Consider the following 22,051-nt stretch of genomic DNA (forward strand, 5'->3'; position numbering starts at 1 on the left):
TGCGTGGGTTAGGAGGCGGCAGCAGAGTTCTGGATATGGTTGGAGTTTGATTAGGAGGTTGGATGGTATGCCATACGAGCGATGCTATTGCGTAGTCGAGTCGTGAAGTGATGAATGCAACTGAATCAGGGTTTTACAGCAGCAGAGGAGGAGAGAATGGGCGGGAGACGGGCAATGTTTTTGAGGTGGAAAAATGGCGGTCCTGGTGATGTGATTTATATGTGGGTTGAATTTGAGCTGACTGGTCGAAAATCGACTCCGAGGTTGCGGATTCGTCGAGGGGGGAGATAGAGGTGTGGCTGTCAATGGTGGGGGAAGTTGAAATATCGGATGTCGTTTTGATCACCGGATGGGGGGCCGATGATCGATGATGGTCCTGATTTGGCACTGTTCAAGTTGGAGATCAGTTTTGTTTGGCATCGCCATGCTTTTATTTCTGAGAGACCAGTTGGTGAGAGTGGGAGTGTGTTGTGGGGGTGATCGGTTTTTCGTTGAGATATAAAGTTGGATGTCATCCGCGTACCAGTGAAATTGAAGGTTGTGTGCGACAAATTATTCGTTGCCCAAGGGGGGAGCTGTAAGTATGAGCAGGAGGGCCAAGCACCGAACCCTGGGGGAACGTCCTTGGGACAGAGGAGCAGTGGAAGAGGTGCAGTTGTTGATGGTTTGATAAAACTGTGTCTGTCCGGTGAGGTAGGAATTTTCCAGTCAGGAGAGTGCAGTGTCAGTGCGATGCCTGAGTGGAATGATTCGAAGCGAGGGAACATGCAGGATGGTGTGGTTGATGGTGTTGAATGCCTGGCGGTGAGGTCGAGGAGCGATGAGGCATGTTCACGGTTGCCCGGAGTCAGAGGAAGAGGAGGAGGTTCGTTTGGTGATTTTCAGAAGAGTGTTTCTGTGCTGTATTTTGATCGGAAACCGGATTGAAATGCGTCAAAGAGGTCATTGGAGCTGAGGTGAAAATTTTTTTAGTTGTGAGGCAATGGAACGTTCAAGTTATTTTTGACAGAAAGGGGAGATTTGAGATGGGCCCGGAAGTCTGGACATGACGTCAGGTGTGGAGTCCAGGTCCTTTTTGAGAATGGGTGTGACAGCCAGCCCAGTTTGAGAGAGTGGGGACTGATCCAGATCTGAGGGAAGGAGTTAATGATGGTGGCGATGAGCTTGGGAGATGGCAGGGAGGCTCTCTTTAACAAATTTGGAGGGCATTGGGTCAAGGTGTGGCAGGTGGAGTTAATTCCAGTCATGAAAGTGGGACAGTTTGCATGGGGGTCACAGGGGAGAAGTGGGACAGGGGCTGTGAGGTGAAGGGGGGGAGCCCAGGAGAGGAGGTGGGGGTGCTGATGAGGGTGTCAGATTGGTAAAGTTGCTGATTTTGGTTTGGGAAAGAACGAAAGGAAAGGAAGTTGCACTGTTCAGGGGTGAAGGACGAAGTGGCGTGTGTCACAGGGTTTGAGAGTTTGCTGATGGTGGAGAACAGACCGCTTGGGTTGTGGAGCCAGACTGAATGAGTTGTGAGTAGTAATTAGACCGGGCTGCTTTGAGTGGCAATTACTGTACTGCTGGAGATAGTCTTTGGGGGTTTAAAAAGAAAAATTTTTTTTGTAAGATGGACCTGTTAGTGAAGGTTTTCTTGTGTTGGCGTTCAAGTTGACGTTTCCTTGATTTTCATATGGGCGGAGTTCGGGGGTATACCAGGGGCGAGTGAATGAAAAGAGACATTTTTAGTTTTTGTGGGGGCCCACAGTTCATTGAGAACAGGAAGGAGAGGGTGCTGTTATATAGTCCACAAGTTCAGATGGGTTTTCAGAAAAGTGGGGGGGGGGGGAGACCATGACAATCTTGCAGGTAATGGAGGCAGTCCGGATTGGCTGAAGGTGAGATGGATTTGAGGTTTTTCTGGGAGGTTATTGGTGCGTTTGCTTTTTTTGGGCGGGATGGGGATGTTGAATGCTCCCATGATGATGGCCAGGGAATCAAGAGACCGTGGAGATTGGAGGCTGGACCCAGATGATGGATGGTCGCGGATGAGCCACACCAGTGGAGCAGACCAACCCTCCGTGCCGGCTGTGGTGGTTGGGAGTTGATGTGTTTGAGAAGAAGTTGCCATGCAATGAAGGGTGTTTTCCTTAAATTCCAGCAGGGCATATTTGCCAAGGTCGGGTCGTCCAATATGAAATGTTAAAATCACCTAAGAGGGAGAACCAGATGGGGAATATGGGCAGAAAGCTGAGTGGGAGAATGTCAGAGAGGTCGGAGAAAAAGGAGGGGGTTTTGGCTTCGGGGGATGGGTAATGATGGTCTGTTGACCAGGGAGTGGGACCAGAGAGTTTAAAGATAGGTGTTACCAAATGAATAAGCCATCAAGGGAGGGATATGTAAATTTTAATTCCCCTTTCTGATAATAGCAGCTATACCACCACCCCAGCCCCCTTGTGGGGCGAGGGTTTGTCCAATGGTATGTGGAATCCCCCTGCTGGGGGTGGATTTGGATTTAAAGAAAAATAGTCCAGGGGCTTTTGCCATGTTTTCGGTCAGAATACCAGAAAAGTCCAGGCTTATTGTCTTTAATGGAATTCATTCCCAGAATGGTGCCTTTTTATTGTGGATGGAGCCTGTGTTTGAGCAAGGGCCTTGCTCTGAGCCTGAACCGTTTGCATTGGGGGGGGTGTGGTGTTGGACCGGGGGAAACGTGGAAGGAGATTGGTCAGATTCACGTGTTTTTTGTTGTGATGGCGTAGTGTGGGCGTGTGACAGGACCGAATGGACGGGATGGAGTGTGGAGACGTGGAATGAAATAAAAACTTACGGCCAGAGCCTCTGTGTGGAGGACGGCGTTTGCGGAGTATTTCATTATCTGCGAGGATGTCCATGCAGTCCGGAGGCAGGCGGTTATTAAAGGAGTGGAGATCTGACAGGGAGTAGAGCGGCGGCATGATCCCGTGAAGTGGCGCTAGCACGGAGCTAGCTAATGCTGGGGACCCGGGCAGCAGAGACCAGGAGCCGGATGACCGTGGAAGAAGGAGCGGTGTGAGTCCAGATAAAATGAGAGTGATAATCCACAGCATATCAGGAGAATGATTCCAGTGGTTTTCGGAGGAGAATCGTAGGAGGGGCTGACAGCCTGGTGCAGAGTGGGAGCCGGGTGACCAGCCTACTAGCTTGTTAGCTAGCTTGATAGCCACCAGCTGTAGGCCGCAGGGAGAAACGATGTCAGCGGGGAAGCCGGTTGATCGCAGCGGGATGGGAAGACCCACACGGGTCGCGGAGTTAGGGTGGAGTTAGGGGAGTTAGGGTGGAGTTGGGGTGGAGACAGAATTGTTAGCTCAGCAGACTTCAGGGAGCCGAGGAGCATCTAGGTAGCAGCCTGCTAGGTCCGATAATGCTAGCTAGCTAGCGGGCTAGGGACCGATGAGCAGGAAAGAGCCAGCAGGTAGGAGATGACAACACAAAGATCTGTGTTGATTCGATATAGAGATGCTGCTATTTTTGCTGATGACTGACGTTTCAAAAGTAGAGAGCCAGACAGGAGAGGTTCTAATCTGGACTAAAGAACAATATTTGGGGCGGAGGAGCGGCGAACAAACAACGCCAGCATCCTCGGCGACCCGGGAAAAGATATGGTAGATACTTTGCACCCTGCTCTTATGGTGTTGTTCTATGCAGCTTTATGAACCTGGACAACAGTGAAAAATATACTCTTCATTAGGTTGGACCTGAAATAAAAAAATGAAGTGGAACGTATTGTTGATCCACATGAATCCAAATTCCTATGATTGTCTGACAACATTTAAAAATAAATATAATTGTATTTATTATAAACTTGTTAGGCCTTAATCTATCACTGTGTATATCGCCATTCAAACATGTTTAAAACATGTTAATAAACCCCACACAACTCAATAACCACTGTGAAATGTTCACTTTATTTGATCATTTAATTTAGTTCATATTTCATTTTTGATTATTATTATAGTCTTGAACGTTCAAAACAAAGACGTATAGTAACCTAAAGTTCTTACAGAATCCAAGTAGTGACCTATGACCACTGCGCTGTAGTGGCTACAATAGATTCTAATAAAATGTTAACACGTTTGATCTCACACAGCATTCTTTTGTGACAATCCATAGAACGGATTGCAGTCTCTGATGGTGTTCATGAACTGCCTATCACTTGCATACCCCATAACAAGGTTCTATACATGAAACACATTGTAGTAATGATATTACACTGCCAGCTGCCGTGCAATGTCCATGGGAATCCGAGGCAGCTGCTTCGATCCCAGCAGCTTTAATTCATTACAAAGCAACCAAATTAAACTCCTTGCAGCCAATCAGTAAACAGAATCCTCCGACACGATCTATGTTTCATATAACTTCTTCTCATCTTAAAAATGAAACCAACATAAACGAAGGGATACATCTTTTGGTTGACCTCAGCAGTATTGTGGCACACATAAAGCCAAACGTTTGCTAGCCCCCGGTGTGAATTCAGCAAACCCTTTGCTACCAAATGTCTGAAGCTGGTATCAGTTTCACTGTTTATTGCATCTTTGTGAATGGATGTATTTGCAGTGAGTCTCATTTGCAAATGGTATGCATCCAGCCAAATATGTGCAAATAGCAGATGAGCACGGGGAGACTCTTTGCTCGTCAGTGGAGTTAGTGGTGCATTTCTCTGAGGATTGTAATGCTCTTGTTTGTGCAGGTATAGCAGCTGAAAAATCTGTGCATTCCTTCGACAGTGAGTAAGCAGTAAACGGGTTTCTGTCTGTCGACTGTTGGCATTTATACGGGTTTGTTTGTGTGCCGTAACTGCTTCCAGTACTTTTCCACTGACGGAGCTGCCAACAAGGCCGGCTTAGTACCTCCAGGGGCCCCTGGGCAATGAGAGCTCAGGGCACCTCAACCCACGTTCCAACACGTCTACCCAACATGACCAATATTTAAAATGTTCATTCAATCTGGCATGTCAACCGCACACCTATTTGTCAAAAGCAGGGACGCAGCTACAAAGTTCAACCAAAGTAGGTCTAGCCTTTTGCCCTTTCAGTCAAAAATCACAAGACAAAGATACAATGGATAAGATCTCAAGACAGTGTATGGCTCAAGAAGACCTAGGTAATATCACTCAAAACCTCAGAGCAGCACCCCACTTAATGCCAAAATATGACGAGCTGGCTGTACAAGTACACGAGGAGTTATATTTGTCACAAACATCGAGAGTTACAAAAGTAAAATATGTAGTGAAATTGTGTGGTTGCTCAAGGGTGGGGCTGTGATTCGGCTAAACACCGCCGCCGCGTAGTAATAAAGTTGAGCGCATATAGTGAGACCTACAGTACAGAGACCTACAGTAATTTGACCCGATGGAAAAGCTGTGTTATTTATGGCGAAGAGTGAATGTCATTTAAAACAATGTATGATGAGTGAGGTTGTACCCGAAAAAATAATCTTGTCACTGAGGGCCCTCTTTGCTCAAGGGCCCCTGGGCACTTGCCCAGGTTGCCCATATGGTTAATCCGCCCTTGATCAGTGAGGACGAAAGGGACATGTCTTCTGGGTTTTTCTGGGGATTTGGGTACCTGATGTACCTTTCATAATTTCAAAGGAAAAACGTTTTTGAATGAATAAGAAACACATGAGTGCAAACATATTAAAGCATTTGAATATATTGAACAAGATCACAAAATGTACTATAAGTAAGCTTTAGTCTCTTATTTTGTAGACAGTCTTAAAATATTTTACGAACAATATATGTCTCTTTTTTTAGTGTGCATCTAGTTTAATTATCTAGTCTTTTCTCCAGCTCTAAAAAGCTCAGAGGTTCTGGTTGTATTTTTAAAAGCTTCCTTAGTTTCAAAGACATACATTTGACATACACTATAGTCCAAAGGGTCATAAAAGGACAATGGCTGTTGCTCTGTAGTTTAAATACCGGTTCCCCTCCAGACTCATGTAGTGTTACGTGAGCTTACCCAGAAGATGCCTGCAATGATAGTGGCAGTTACGCCGTAAATGCTAAGGACTACAAGCCCCAGAATCCAAATCCAGAGAAGTCCATCAGTTTGACCTCCATCTGCTTTTGTTTTCAAACTGCATTGGTGTCCTGGAAGAAACATATTCAGGAAGTATTCAGTGACTATATGCACACAATTATAAATATTCCCCTGTTTCCTTCCAACCTTTAAAAGATATTTACCTTCTACTTGTACCAGGATGAACACAGTACTTGGCATGTTCTCAATGGGAGGGGGGTGAAAGGCTTGGGCCTCACATCTGTAGAGACCGAAGCTGCTGGCATTCACTCCCGTCAGCTTGAAATGCACTGATTTATTTTCCCTGTTTTCATGTAGTTCGACTTCTGCCTTGGTCGGAGGTTTCCACGTGGCGTTTCCACTGCTGATCAAATTTTGCTTGGAAATCAATTCTTCGTTCTTGAGGAGGTTCAAGGTCGCGTCTCGCTGGTTCAGCTCCGGGCAAGGCACGGAAGCATCGCCTCCGAAAGGTACGCAGATCATTTTCAGCTCTTCTGCAGAGAAAAATGTTGATGATATATTCTGAAAATACGTGTCTTTCACACCAATGTGAAACCAAAACCAAACAGCTTGCAAAGGAAACATGCTTTCACAGCTAACACTCCTGCAAACATTGATTTATAAGAATCTAATGCCACTAAGTGAAATCAACACTTTGGATCTAATCATTTCAGTGCACCTCCACCCCCACACGGAATTTATTCAAAAGCAGCAAATTTGCCCCTTTTACTCACATTTCACAAGAATCACTTGAGTCATCCTCTGAACGACTCAATTATGCCACTCAAGAGGTGGAGGTCTTGATTTATGTGATGTATTGGAATTGAAATAGAGACTCTCTGTAAACTGTTATAGTCTTTAAATTGAGGCAACACTTTATTTTCAAATCTCTCTGTTGACTTGTTTACATAGAAAAATCTCAACCCACAAATTCAGCCGACATTTTTAGACTTAAAGTATCCTCTTCGGCACCAACCAATATATAGACAGCCAATGAGATAGGATGTATTCAGGATGGGGCACATCTCTGATATTTCTGATTTAAAATCCCACATTTGACATGCATAAACTTAGCAATCAACACACACAGTGTTCTCCTACCACATGAATCCTAATAATTATGAGTATATGAATGACTAAACTTACGTGTTTTGTCAGAAGCCCGAGATAACCTGCAGCTCAGGAGGATCATGAACATCCAGCAAGCCCTCATCTTCATCTTCTGCACAACTCGCCTCAACATCTCCCTCATCACCTAACACAGGTCGAGCTCCTTCAGCACACTGTAAACGCTGCAGATAAATGCGATCAGGTACTGCGATATTACCAACTCGGGTTCCATGGAAGTGTTAATTTGACTACAATGCCTCGGTGTGTGTGATTACAACACTCCCACGGCGGTGCAGAGAGTGCAGATACACATCCTCTCGTGAGGGAAAACATCCTGTGGCAGAGAAACGCCTCCTCTGCTCAAGTTTCCGCTCTCTCCCAGAGATTGTGACCTTTGATGCCTTACACATTTTGTTAATTTAACTGTGTTCATTTAGACATAACGCAAGAAGGATCTGTGAACCAATTATGTGTTATAATGTATCATTGTGTGGAGACAAAGATTAAAACAGTGGAAGGAAAAGCACACCTTTGAACAACCTGCATTTACTAGAATACCTTGTGAAATATGAAGCATGCAAGTTAAAGTATAGTAACATTCCCTTCTGCTGTGTAGCAGAATGTTGCACAGTTGGAGGTAAAGTGAGTGACCAAAAGTGCAATGACCCGGTGTTCCATGTTTAAATGTTTACCGAACACTAAACTGACGTGTGTGTCTCCCAACATTAGCAAAGGCTGACTAGCAGAGAAAATGTCTGTGAATAATTCACTCTCTTTACACTGTGTGAGTCATTGAGTATGACACACAAAGACTCATAACATGTACACTTTGTTAAAGTGAAAAGAAAAATGTATTAACAAAAATGCGGATGAAACCAAAAAGCAATGTCTTTGTTTGTCCACTAGATGGCGACACATCCCTTTATTTCTTTAGTTGTCTTCTGTTACAAGCAGTCTATGGTTACAAGCCACAACAAATGCTTTGCAGATACAAATGTATATTAATTGCAAACATTTAATTTACTTTTCCTCAGGTTAACCAGCCCAGAGCAGGGATTGGAGACCACAAAAGGGTAGACAATATTTACTCTGTTGGAACACATGGTGGCAAATTCATGGGATTTGGAAATGGGGATTATGACATTTCACAAATGTTGTCTGTAATTCTGATTCAGAAAATGGATGAGGGGGGATTGACGGGTTAGTAATGCCATGTGTCCATATGGATAACATGCAATAATCTCCTAATCTGGAACCAGTCCCCTTTTGTCTGCTGGGGGTGGCTTTAGGGAGCATCAGCAGGATCCCCCGCAGTTTGGGTGATATATAATTTTTTTGTATCAACTTGTAAACTATTTTTTACAGAAAGTATTCTTCTTCTTTTTGTATTATTATAATTATTGTATATATATATATTTTTTTTAGGGAATATCTGCTGGAAACTGATGCTGCCTTCACTGTTCCTCTAAAACTCCTACTTTCGTGGTATATATATTTGTAACCCTTTAATCATCAGAAAAATATACTTTATTTGTCAAATATTAATTTTGGGTAACAGTGCAATTTATCTATTTCCCAGTTGGACATATTCATATCGCTCTGTTTTGCTCGGTCATTCATTTTCTTTGCGATCAGCTCCAATATGAGATATTTCCGACGGACCCTGAAGGCAGCGCGGGGCTGGACAGGAAACGACGGAGACGCGCAGCGTGTCTCCCTCCTCAGCAGGGAGAGAAGAATGGGAGAGGGACCGGGATTGTGTGTGTAGACGAGGCGACGACGGGTGAAAACATGAGGATAACGGGCTGTTTTTAACTAGATATATCTTCTAAAATCATAATTAAACCCATCATATCAGGAGTCTCCTCATTCCTCCCCCCGAGGGCAGGGATATCTGCTCTCCCATTGGAGAACACAGGAAAGGAACCTCTTTGTGAATTCCGTCTGACTGTAAGTGGATATTTCTTTATTATTCCTGGAGGTTTTCACTCCCTATCTCCTTTTTCCTCTCTTTTAAATAAGCATGTTGAGAAACTACCAATGTCAATCCTAAATAAACGAGCATTTATCAACCTGGGTGGTTCGAGGCTGTACTCTTATGTTAACCACACTAAAGCAAGCACCGCTAGGTATTAAGAAACGATACATTGTGTATGTGTTGTTCCCTGTTAGAGGAAAGTGTGTATTGTGTGGCAGGGTGTTTGAATGGGGGGTTTGTGTGCCCCCTATGCGGCCATTGAACAATCCCTTTCTTGGGGAGAAAGGGCGTGCAGCGTTTGGGCCGACTGGGAAAAGAGCCGCAGCTTTCCATATGGGAGAGGCATTAAACCTTTTGTTGTGTTGCTCTTATGTTGCCAAAGCCGAGCCCAGGCACTCTTTTTCTGATATTAAACCCCTCATTTTCCTCCCCTGCATCTGTGACAGAGATGTGTGTCTCCACCCTGTTCAGAGGGAGGAGGCTGGTACTACTAATGGCCGATGCTTTTGTCGCGTTAATGTCTGTATTTTACCAGTGCATTTTTTCAAACATTACATTTGATGTATTTTAGAAACGGTTACACAAGTGGTAATGTATGTTAGTGTGGTTCTGTTGAGCCCATTATCAGTCACCTCCATCACTGCAGCTCCGTTTTATTTCCCATTGTTGGATGTCGCCTCCGGCAGCACATTGGAGAGCCAGTTTGGCCAGTGGCTATTACCAGTCTCACATTAGCACCCACTTTAGCCAGAGGAATTACCTTCAAAATCAGATCATTTTTTACACAACACATTTATATAGAGTCTTATAAAAAAAAAGTTCAAGCTTAAGGTCATATTCTGATACTCTGATGCTGCTTCTTTACTGTCAGAATAACATGGAGGTTAAACCAAGTACCCAGTGTTCCTTCTTTGGCCCCAGTCTTGGATGCTGCAGACACTAACACAGGAAAGATAATGACCCCTTCATGACAGTAGGGTTCAAAGGTCATTTGTAGAGGGGCTGCAGACCATGCCACCGCCTGGCTGGCTGCCATATGTACCCAGGTTAACACAGTAAACATTCCCTGTGTGTGTGTGTTTTATTTACACTACCAAGGCCAGGCGAGGACAGTTTTCTCACTGTCTGTTCAGGGGTGAATACACAAAAATGGCCAGTAAAGACGCCACTTGGCCCTGCCTTTATTCCCCACAGTGGCATTATAATGGGCTGTCTGTGTCCTTGAGGCACGCCTGATTTGCATCCACAAAGCACTAGACTAGAAGCACATTATTCTGGGCATGGGACAGGGCAGCAACAATGCCTCCATTCGCTTACAGTGCAGTTAATGGGATGAACATAACTACCGGCCTTCTGGTCGCCTCCCCTCAGGCAGATGCCCTTAAGCTTGTTGTGTTTTTGTTTTTTTGCAAGAGGAAAATAGAATTCGGTGTCAGATGTAATTTACTGTCTGGTCGGGGACACAGCAGAGGACAGAAAATGAGTGATTGCACGAGCACATCTGGAAAACCATGCTGTTTTCCCTTGGGGTTTTGTTATTGTGTCTCTGTTTCCTGTGTCTGGTTATGAATGAAGGAACTTTTGTTATCAGCTGTTTAGAAGGAGGGTTTAAAGGAATGGCTGTGTTTTTATTGTTAGAGGCACATTTTGCTGGCTTCATTTAGACTCTTGGCTGAATTGCAACAGTTGTATTGTCCTTTATAATGCATTGAATTCAGTATTTTATTTGATATATGTGCTAAAGAACAGGATTTTGTTGTGATGGCATAAGTACAAACGGCTATAAAAAAAAAAGTAGACATGCAGCAACAAGACATTCACAAGGCTTTGTAGTCCTGAAGTCATTGCGTTCAGACCGTATGGTGTACAGCTCAATCATAAAAAGCTCCGTCATGGATTACATTTCCAGCCACAGAGGTAAAACACATGTTAGAAGGGAGCGTGTCATTTCACTGCTCCCGTTTAAAAACACATGTATGGGATTTTTCACCGTCAGCTTTTTTTTTATCCGAGGCTTTTTGAAGGGAGAACCGAGGGGGTATATATATTTTGAAAGGGCTCGAAACACATCACCAGGAACATGGATGGTTTTCTCATTCATGCACTCTGTCTTGTTTTGCCAGAAGTGGAAGGGAAGAAAAAAAAGCAGCCAGTCTGTTTTCCTCCATCCATCTCTCTGCTGGCTTTCATCCGCTATTTTTTGCGTACGCTGGATTTCCTTGGGATGTAGTTGATTAGATGAGAAAAACAGTTGTCAAATAAATGTTGGACTTGAGGAGTGATCCCATGAGAGAAGAAGAAAGATGCGTGTGTGTTGGCATCTGCAAAGTCCATGCATCTATCAGCACTTTTCTGTGTCGTGCGAGTTGCAAAGGGCCATGTCTGACCTCCACCCACCCATCCATCCATCCACCCACCCATGTCCCTGGGCACTAGTCTGCTCTGCACAAAAGCTCCAGAGACAGACTCTGAGGGGTGGTTGGTGTAAGTTTACCCAGGTTGTGTTACAGCCGGGGGTGTAGGTGGGTAAAGGAGGGCAGGGGGGAGGATGGCACTTCAAACGCAAACTTCAACACATGGATGGAGACCCGGAGGGGACTGTGTAACCTGATATCCCCACTTATAAAATGTTGGCTTGTGGCTGCATTCCAACAGTTTAATTGTACCTATAATGTGTTGGATTCAGTATTTTATTTTGCATGCCCAAAAAAAACTGGATTTCTTTTGATGGGAAGAACAAACCAAGTTAAACAGCCTGTAATACAGCACCTCATACACGGGCTGAAGTCATTGCGTTCAGGCAGTATTCCCAATTTAAGATCAATAAAGTATATCCTAACCTTTTTCTCTTATCGAAGGTCATACCTTGCTTTGAGTTGGGAATAAACGGCAGAAGGCCACCAGCAGCTGCCTCCTTGATGCCAAACAAGATGCCAGGGTGTGTCATACGAGAGGGAAAATGTCTCCCTCCACCTGGGTGTGTCCCCCTCTTGTCACAGGCACGTGCTCCTGGCCTCTATAGGGCCTTGTTCTGCTAACATTTTGCTGACCTTTGGCGGCAGCTGCCCCCGCCGTTTGAAAAAACAAAGACAAATGGCTAACCAAGCCCGCGTGGCGACTGCAACTCTCTCCTGCTGCAGATACAGGGCGGCTTTTCCTGTTGGCCTTTCATACACACACACTCTCATATCAATGCCCTCTATTGCAGGAAATTACCTACTGACTTTCTGTTCTTTGGCACAGAGAATAGTATGGGTAAGGCCTTTAAAAAAAAAAACATGCACTTTTACTTTCTTTTGCCTCCATTGTTTTCAATTCAAATATACAACCAGGAAATGTTGGATATAGCCTGCCTTAGCTTAAGCACAGTATGGACCATGCAGCTACTCTCCGGCTGCACAGCTGATTGAAACAGGCAGAAGGAGGGCAGCCTCTCCTCTTTTTTTCAGTGCAATGCATGATCTGGGTCCTAGTTCAGCAGGTGCACTCAAGCGCGCGCACACACACACGTGGTATATAGAGACACCTACAGATATAAACGGTTTAGTTTATAGACGATTGGGTGTCAGCTGAGTTTTCATATCCGTGCCGTTGGGGGAAGGTGTTCACCCGCAGCACTTCCACAAGCGTGTACATTTTTAGTTCTGGTCCTAGTGGGATTCACACTCTTAAAGGAAAAGTCCACTGTGAGATATTTTGACACTGTTCAATGTTATTCATGCACAGTGCGTTTCAGGAGTTTTTGTTTTAATATTCCTTCAAACAGCCGCGTATCCTTTCATGCATTTCCCAGATTACCTTTCAACAACATTTAAGAGGACAGGTCTGTACTTACACAAAGTTATCATTTGTACAGGATGAGAGCAAATGCACATGTTTAAGTGGCTGATATTAGCATCCCCCACACTCAAATCCCTAACATTACTATTTGTGGTTGCATTGCATTCTGGTCTACAGAGGCTGCTGTCATTTGATATACCTGTTGGGATGGATTCCTCCTGTATAATTGCTAAGCATTTGTAGACAATGATGGGTCTGAAAAAAAATTACTCACTTAAATGTGTTATTGTTTTTGATCAGGTTTTGGTGAACTCAGTCTATCAGTCTTTATCTCTTCCATGACCTATTTCCCCATATTGTATCTGATCTGTTATGATACAGTATTGTTCATTTATTCATTGTCCCTTTTGTGTGCCACCTCTCTCACTCTACAGTGTGTTAAATAATTATGGCTTTGACAATGGCAGGTGGCTGATTCTCACTGCTGGGCCACCGATAAGGACACCCCCTCTTCCTCTACTGTATTATAAATGATCTGCAGTTAACGCAAAAGAACATGTGACAGGAAATGGGGTAAAAAATGGTCTCTCTTGATTGCTACTCTCTATCCCATGCATGATCAACACCTGTGACTGCATCGAAGCCTTGAGGCCACTTTCTTTTAAGTGGCGTTGCACACAGTTGGGGACTTAAACCTGAAATGGATCCTAACATCCAAGGCTGGAAAAGGGAATTTCATCCCAGTGGGATTTCTCTGCCATAATTCCAGCAGACGCATCAGGTATCAGTGAGCGGAGCGTCCTCGTGGAGGCGGTGATTTATGGTATCGTGTTTCTTCCTTTACCCCACCTGCCTATGTAAGTCCAGTTAAAGCTCCGCAGCAGTCCTGGGATGGGCTGATGGATGGGCGGCCTCTCTGTGTGGATTGAGCTGGGCCATGGATAATGGCTCTTTGACATGGAGAGAACAAAAAGTGCTTAAGGCAAGCAGGAGCGCTTCGGAGAAAGTAGTATGAAGAGCACACAAAGTGCAGACTCAGAGAAAAACCACGGCCGCCGAATAAAAAAAATATGCATTATTGACTGCGTGATGTATGATCCGTCTGGTGCGAGACATAGACTCCAACAAAGTGGATTTATTGTATTGCTTTCCCGTGCGCTATTTAGCATCTTTGATTTAATTAGATGAAATGGCCGGCCCTTCGCGGCAGATCATGCGATGTGTTGCAGCGGGGTAAACTCCGCTGTGTCGTCTCTTCAGAGTTCAGCTGGTTCTCATGAAACCATAACAGCAGTGCGTGTGTGTGTGTGTGTTTATGGGGCTGGGGCTATGGTGTTTGTTTGCCTTTGTGCACTCTCTCTGCTAACACTAACAGTCCGTCATACAGATGCAAGCGAAGTATTGTTTTCCCTCGCCCCCTGCGAAACGCCTGCCACGGGGCCCAAACAATGTTTATACTTGTACAGTTGCCTTTTTAATCATTGACCTCCGGGTTACATTCCAGTCAAATCCACTGAGGATTTATACACCTCTGGGATACACTAACAATGCTGCATTATATGACGATCAGAGAGAGTTGGGGATCCAGTTACAGCGATTATAGCGTCTTTAGGTTAGCATCACATTGTGGGGGGGGGGTGATGTTTGTGTGTGGTTACAAAAGCAGTAGCGTATGTCTTCAATCATTGAAACAAAAAATATTGCCACGCAAAGAAAAGAGATTCTGCTAAGCACTCCAACTGTGTGTTCAGTTCAAGGCGGGTACACATAAAAACTGGGGCTGAAATTGCCTGTTTTGCCATTAAATATGCACTGTAACCTACTTCCCCCCCAACTACACTCTCACCCATAATCATGAAAGTTACTCATGTCTGTTAGAAGTAGCTCCACTATGCAGGCGGTGTTTGAGCGTACGGTGAAGCCTCAGGGAAACCAGAGAGGGGGTTGGAAAGCAGCCATTCTTTGTCACATCGCCCGATCGTGACATCCCGAGGCAACGGCCACAAGAGGCACCACACAGCGGCATTTCACTAGAGCCCAAATGTTTTTGGCAAAGCGGTAAAACACCAGTGAGGAAGAGGGGGAAATATCTAAATTAGTGAGAGGAAAGAAGTATCGGACGGAGAAGACAAGGGTTATGAGAACGCAGCAGCTGATGTCATGTGAAATACGACGGCTTGGAAACACTGAGGTCATTCCCCGTCTCCCTTTGCCAAAGTCTTGAACACTTGGCTTCGTGTTAGGGCTCTACATTTGCTGTACGGTCCAAACTTTGGCAGGCTGCTCCATTTTCTTTTTTCTTCTTAGGTTCATGTAGGACACTGCAGGAATCTCCAGTGACCTACAACGCAGCGAGAACACAGCCGTGCATGCCTTTGCAGAAGCCGATTGACACATTTTTGCGCGAGAATCCCTTGACAGTCACTCAAACCTGCAGGCTTCATCTCACAAAATAGTGGTGTGTGTGTGTGTGTGTGTGTGTGTGTGTGTGTGTGTGTGTGTGTGTGTGTGTGTGTGTGTGTGTGTGTGTGTGTGTGTGTGTGTGTGTGTGTGTGTGTGTGTGTGTGTGGCTGCCTGCCTTTTGCCAAATCTCATTGACTAATACCCTGGCAGCTCTGCGAGGGAGCCCGAGCCTCCATTGAAAGAGTCTCTGGTGAAGTTAGTGGCTGAGTAGCTTGCTAATCTCTCTCTGCTCCGCTGATCTTCACTCTCTAGTGAATCCTGATTATTTCAGCCCACGTGCCTCAAGGGGCAACTCTTCTCGGTGGCTGAATCTAGATCTGCCCCGAGTTTGGCACCATGACCTGCTTTAAGGCGATGGGGAGGGCATATCAGGGGTCAGTCAGCTTGACCCCTCTCACCCCTAACTGCTGTCGGTGAGAGACTTACAACGAAACTGTTTAAATGACATGTGACATTTCTTTCCTATCAGCTGTGATCAAGCAATGATGAGCTTTGAGAGTTGATTTGCTCTGCAGTGAAATGAAATCAGTGCACACAAAGGACCATTCTCCTTCAACACAAGAGGATAAGGCCCTTAGTAGACTAATACAAGAGGCATTTGATCGTGTAACTGTATGTGTGTGTTACTTTACCCATAAACCCCACTGGCAGCTTGCCAGCCAATGGGACCTCCATCAGATCCCACTGGCCATCGTGGGAACATTCCTGACGCAGCATTATTCCATAATTCCCACCATGTGTGGTTTTTCCAGAGGAGAGTGCTGGCCTACACGGACCGTGGAGAATCCCAGTGAGGAGAGCAGATCAGCTCCTTGTAATCGCAACCAGGCCTCAATGTGTGAGAGAGGGGGGGACGCAGAGTACCCACATTGTGTTCATATTAATCATTGATGAGCCTCTTAAACTGAATAAAACAGCGGTCTTTGGAGGAACACAGCTCAAAAACGTATCCGATATTCAAGTGGTTTTGTATTGAATTACTGTACTGAGGTTAGGAAGTCAACAATGTGAGGTTGAAGAGTGGCACTTGCATTGGTATAAAAGCAATAGGCTGATCAATACTAATGCACCTTCCCATCAATCAGCCCTCTGACGGCTCCCCTCAATGCCCTTACAGGAACCTCAGGGTCACTGCTGAGCCCTTATCTTGTTCTGAGAGCACATTTAGGATGCTGTTGGCCTTCTCGGATCAATACATCTCCCAAGGTCCTGCCATTGTTACCCAGATCAGGAGGGACTCAGGGAGTATATCTACTTTGTGTTGTGAATGATAGGAGAACACCAGATCAAAGCACTTCAATGTCTTGTAATTCACCACATCTCCAGGTGCTATATTGTCATGCAAGACAAGAATGAGTGGGATGGGTCTGTAATCATTAATCTGTCGTTACATCATACTTCCCTCTAACGGTTTATAGAATGTTTTTAGTTTTAGTATCATGTAATAATCTACACTGCTGTGTCATCCTGAAGAACGAAGACGCTGTGTAGTGTGTCGCTTTCTGCCGTTCTGTAATGTCACTTAATATAAAACCATCACTAAAGTACTTTATTAACAAATTCTCATCAGAGGAAGTTCTTCTCCCAGTCCCCACACACTGTCCACTGTTTAGCTCCACCTTATTACTCATTTGCTGTACTTCCCCCCTACTACAGTCCTGTCTTTCTTTTCCTGCTGTGACATCATCATCACCTCAGCTCGCCCACGGCGCTGCCCTCCTTCCACTTCCTGCCACGACAGGAAATGAGCTGCCCAGAAGGATTTTCTGGTAATGGGGGAAGTGAGGGTGGACAAGGACACACCTGTGTCCACTACATAGGGCTCTGTGTTTCCCCCTGGTCTGTTGTTGAAGTGTGGCACCAAGCTAGGCCACATAAAAAGTCTCCTGAAACTAGCTGTTGTTCGTGGCACCTTTTTGGCAGTGCATGTTGTTTTCAGGGCTTCATGCACTTGCTCCAACATCACTCCTCTGGTTTTAGAGTTTGAAAGAGAGCATATCAAATAGGAAAGTCAAATGTTCACTGTTTACTATTCCTGCTCCCACCTATGTGATGTCGAGCGTGACACTCCAGGAGAAATAACATAGAAGCCTACTTGTTTACTGGCAACAGGAAAGGAGTCCAATGCCTATTTCAGCTGGTTTTCACTTCCTGGAAAAGGGTGCTAATTTGGTGGAAAAGGGGTATAGGAAATTGTATTTTTTCGTGTCTGGAATTGTTTGATTAAAGTTCTTTTTGTCCTCTCCATTTTGTGCAGCCCTTGCTTTTTGATCACATTTACTTAATGTTTGTCTGTGGCCGGCCTTTGTTTCCAACAGCGGAGCAGCTGCCTGCGGCTCCGTGCTGTTGTGACTGGAGCAACTGTTCTGCAGCTGCACAGACCCATGTGTCACGGCCACACCTGTTCAATGGCCTTGTGTTGACTGAGTGATATCACACATTAACTGTGTGTGCATTTAATGCCAGAGAGAGATGGAGGGGGCTGACCTGTAACCTGAGAAGGCAATTGTGTGTTTTATGACACACATATATGGATGACGTGCACGAGCAAAGACATGCACACCGACTCTTTCTGACGCGCTCTCCTTGTAACAAATCCAAAAAAACAAACACACACACACACTCTTTCCAGGGAAGGGCCACATGCTGTTGAACAGTTGTTGTGTAGAAAAAGAACAGCTGAAGCCAGCAGGAATAGCTTCCTAGTCGGCAGCCACAACATCAGCTGCCTACCACACACACACACACACACACACACACACACACACACACACACACACACACACACACACACACACACACACACACTCTCTTTCTCTCTCTCTCTCTCTCTCTCTCTCTCTCTCTCTCACACACACACAAATATCAGCCCATTATAACCTCCAGTCAACAGGTTGTGTGCCTGAATGATATCCTATTACCAGACTGTGACTCAGCATCCAGATTGTTTTGGATAAAAAAAGGTTATGCTGATGTGACTCAGCACTGACGAGTTGGTGATTCGTTAAACATTTTCAACACCGGTCAGCAGACTAACTGAGTCACAGTCAACACTCAAATAAGAGTTTTGACTCTGGTTTCTACTCCGACTCATGTCGTGAAACGAGTAGCCTGCCGGTGTTGGCAAGCTTTTGAAGTCGCCTGCGTGTGTGGCTCTGAAAAGAAAAGGCTTTGTAGTCAAAGGAAGAAGTCCTCGTCAGCTCAAATGTCACACTCTTAATCCGGCAGTGATAATGAAGCCCGATCATAATGAAGGCAGCACTGGGCTTGATTGCTTTCTGGCTGTGCGTGTAATTTTTGCCTGCAGTTAGTTAAGTCTCTCGCTCACGCACACTCCACAGTTAATCCTCCGCATTCTTGTGACAGTGAAATGGGTCTGCCTTCCTCCAGCTACCGGCTGCCAGGTCTCTCTCAAAACAAACGCTATAAGATTTGACTGACCAATAGATGCTGTAACAAAGCCTCCTATAGTCCTAAAACATAGACGCTGACTCGTATCTAATAAGATTTTATTCTTCCCTCTTTTTCATTCTCAGAGGAGAACGGCCCTGTCGCGGAGTGGACTGGCGGTTTGGGTCTGAACTTTAACCCCAGTAGGAAGGAGAGAAAGCCACTTCAGAGGTAAGAGTTCCTGTAAACTTAAGTGAGTAAATGCTGCCAGTGCTACTTTCTGTGGGTAATAAACTCAGAGCAGAGTGAAACAGTATTGACGTCGCTGCCAGTAAGCTTTGCCAAGCTCATGCACAAATGAGAGGCTGTTATTCTGACAAGCTGCTGCTGCTGCTGAAAGTTAGATTTAAGGTGGTCTGAAACTCTGTGTTTTCTCTCCTGTGCCTGATGTGTCCAATCTGTCATGTAGATGCTTCACATTAGAGAGTGACACTGTGGATCCATGTGTTTGTTGTAGGGAAAGATCAATCCAGACGTGGTGTAGAAAGGGAGGCTTCTCTCCCCCCTTTAAAAGCCTCAGTCAGAGGGCCTTGTAAATCAAAGCTAAATGAAAGAGGACTCTTAGGAGAGTCCTCCTCGCCGAAGGAGATAATTCCCGACTAAAGTAGAACCATGTGAGGGCGAGCTGTGCTGCGGTTAGTGGCACAGAGCTGCTCCACACACAGAGCCGTTCTTCTCTCACTATCGCTGATCTGCAGTCTCACTCTTTCCACTCGTATCTTCAAGGACCGGCCAGCAAGTCATTTCCTAGAGCGCCTTGGCTCTGTGACTCTGGGGTTTGATAGAGAACACACGCGCGATATGAACACACACATCAGCACAGATCCTTATTCTTCTGTTAATAAGGGAGGCAGAGTTATGGGTCGAGGCCCTCTGCAGAACAACAGAGCACACGAGACCCACAGCAGAAGCAGAACACATCAAGTGACCCTTTAGGTGCTATTTGATTTGTTATGCTTCTGATTATTATTAATATAGCATATTTCCGTGCCAATTTGTAAATGCATGTCTGGACAGAGTGCTTTAACATATCAACTAACAGAAAGGATGTGAACGGACCAAGACCCAGACATATATTATTATCTTCTTGGGGGGGGGGTTTGCTGTGATGTTTACAAAGCTTAGACGAGGATGTGGAAAGGAAGCCGGGTTTTTAACTGGGACCCCGGCAGCGGGGATGGAGCCCGCGGCGGAGTGGAGGAAGTTGCTCCCCTGCATTTAAACTGTCCCAGGAAGTGGGGATGCTCGTGTGTCAGGAGGTTTATGGCTGTGTGTCAGTGTCATGTGGAGACGCTTAGCAACTCCGACACAGCCCTGTCAATATAATTCAATTTGTGCACGCGGGTCCGTGGTCATCTGTCATTGTTCTGTCGTGTACGTGGCAACTGTCAAGAGACTGTCCTTGAAACCATGTCCCCCACGGTTTCATGAAGACATACGACCACAGAGACATTCGGGACATAAAAACAACTTGTGTGAAAGTGTGTGTGCTTTTCAAAATTGAAAGGATGGAACCATTGGAACGAAAGGAATGCTAGAAACTGTGCGGCAGGAAGCAGACGGCCACATTTTTGTTTTGTTGACAACATTGACAAGATACTTTTTGAATCGACATGACTCGTCACTCGGCCAATCAGGCGCATCCTGCAGGGGGTAAATGGAGGAAGACATTCGCAGCTGCTGGTGGCATGTGTGCAGACCCTCTCTGTTTGCACATTGCACATGGCTGGCTGGTTGCATGCTGTATGTCTGCACGGGTTTTGTGTGTGTGTGTGTGTGTGTTTGGGTTTGGGTTTGGGCATGTGTTGCTTGCGCAGTATGCTACTGTGCTTTGTATTCCCTAACAGGTGGCCAATGATAACCCCCTGTTTTGCTGGACCAGGCAACCAGAGGATGATAGAAAAAGAAATGTTGGCACTACAATGATTTTATTTATCTATAGTAGATGAGAGGCAAATCAATAGGATATACTGCTGGGAAAAAATGTGATATATAATAATAAATAATTCACGGTTGTATTCTTATTTTACCCCGTCTGATACCGAATAATCTACTCTTTGTTTGGCTTCTACACACTTTTTTGTATCCAGCGTCCTAGATACAACCACAACGTATTTATCTAAATAAGTTACAGCAGGGTTTTAATGTTCTGAGGCCGTTAGTTGAGGATTGACTTCTCAGCATTGCAGATCTTTCTACCTCCATGCTCTCCCAGTGCAGTGAGTCTGCTTTAATGTCTGCTGCTGCAGTGCTGCATCATGTTTAAAACTGTGTGTGTGCACTGCAGCAGACCGTGTGTGTGTGTGTGTGTGTGTGTGTGTGTGTGTGTGTGTGTGTGTGTGTGTGTGTGTGTGTGTGTGTGTGTGTGTGTGTGTGTGTGTGTGGGTGTGGGTGTAACCCAATCCCACAAAAGGCAGGACAAGACTATTGATTTCCCAATTGGACTTCTGCCCTGAAGGAAAGCTGACACATCCTCGCTGTGTTTGTACGAGAACAGAAACTTGCCACCTTTTTGTGCCGCTTGATTTACACGCTCCTACGTGTGCTAAGAATACACTTGAATATGTGTGCTTGAAGATGATTGAAATGTGGATCACATAGGATGCACACAAAGAGGTGACACATTTGAAACATGAAGCTTTGTTATGTTTCCCTTTCATTTGTCTGACTAAAATGATATTGTTGTTTATAGCACATTAACATCTCATTTAATTCAGTAAAGAAGTTAAATGAGTGTTCCGTTTGCAATTATGTAAGTTACCTCAGCTGTGAGGTGCTGGAAAAGCTTTAAGGGGAACGATTACGCTCATTGTCAGGTTTCATAATTGTATTTTGCGCTTGTGATGTTAAAAATTCGGCCATTTGCCTCTTTTCCTATCACACCATACCGTCTTTTGGAAGCTATGGTAATCCATGCACATGTCGTCTGACTGCGTTGTTGTGATATGAATAGGCAGGGAAGTGGACACATGAAATCAATATTCAAGTTATTACTGAGAGCCACACTGAAGCTTTGTGATAGCTGCATGTCCGCCTGCAGTCACATGTGTGTTGCCATAGCAATAGATGTTGTTAAAGTTTGGCTGGCGGTGTTGAGTCCTCACACCTAGCGCCCACCAGTGTATCCATGCAATTCTCTCCTACTCAGTGTTTCTCCTCTCTCTGCCTCCCCCCTCGTCTCCCTCTCCATCTGTCCACCTCTGACACTCTCCTCATCTTTTTCCCCCCCCCC

General features: G+C 45.1%; 2 protein-coding genes across 3 annotated transcripts in view; one reads left to right on the forward strand and one right to left on the reverse strand.

The window, feature by feature from the left end:
* LOC104945512 (uncharacterized) overlaps positions 1 to 7,901 on the reverse strand; it is a 12,579-nt gene extending 4,678 nt beyond the window's left edge. Inside the window, exons 1-3 of one of the 2 annotated variants that reach the window (XM_010771195.1) lie at positions 7,185 to 7,901; positions 6,203 to 6,532; positions 5,979 to 6,109 (exon numbers count right to left, since the gene is read on the reverse strand). In XM_010771195.1, coding sequence (XP_010769497.1) covers positions 5,979 to 6,109; positions 6,203 to 6,532; positions 7,185 to 7,290 — 567 coding nt within the window. In that variant the 5' untranslated portion in view covers positions 7,291 to 7,901. Of the gene's footprint in view, positions 1 to 5,978; positions 6,110 to 6,202; positions 6,533 to 6,772; positions 6,844 to 7,184 lie in introns of those variants that run through there. The other variant, XM_010771196.1, reaches the window with a different exon arrangement.
* A 988-nt stretch (positions 7,902 to 8,889) lies between these two features.
* Positions 8,890 to 22,051, forward strand: part of LOC104945519 (ras-associated and pleckstrin homology domains-containing protein 1-like) — a 50,207-nt gene continuing 37,045 nt past the window's right edge. The window contains 2 exon segments of the mRNA XM_010771203.1: positions 8,890 to 9,098; positions 18,906 to 18,990. The gene's annotated coding sequence lies outside the window, so the exon portion shown is untranslated.

The sequence above is a fragment of the Notothenia coriiceps genome, unplaced genomic scaffold, assembly GCF_000735185.1.
Source record: "Notothenia coriiceps isolate Sejong01 unplaced genomic scaffold, NC01 NC01_scaffold00009659, whole genome shotgun sequence".
In the NCBI taxonomy this organism is placed as follows: domain Eukaryota; kingdom Metazoa; phylum Chordata; class Actinopteri; order Perciformes; family Nototheniidae; genus Notothenia; species Notothenia coriiceps.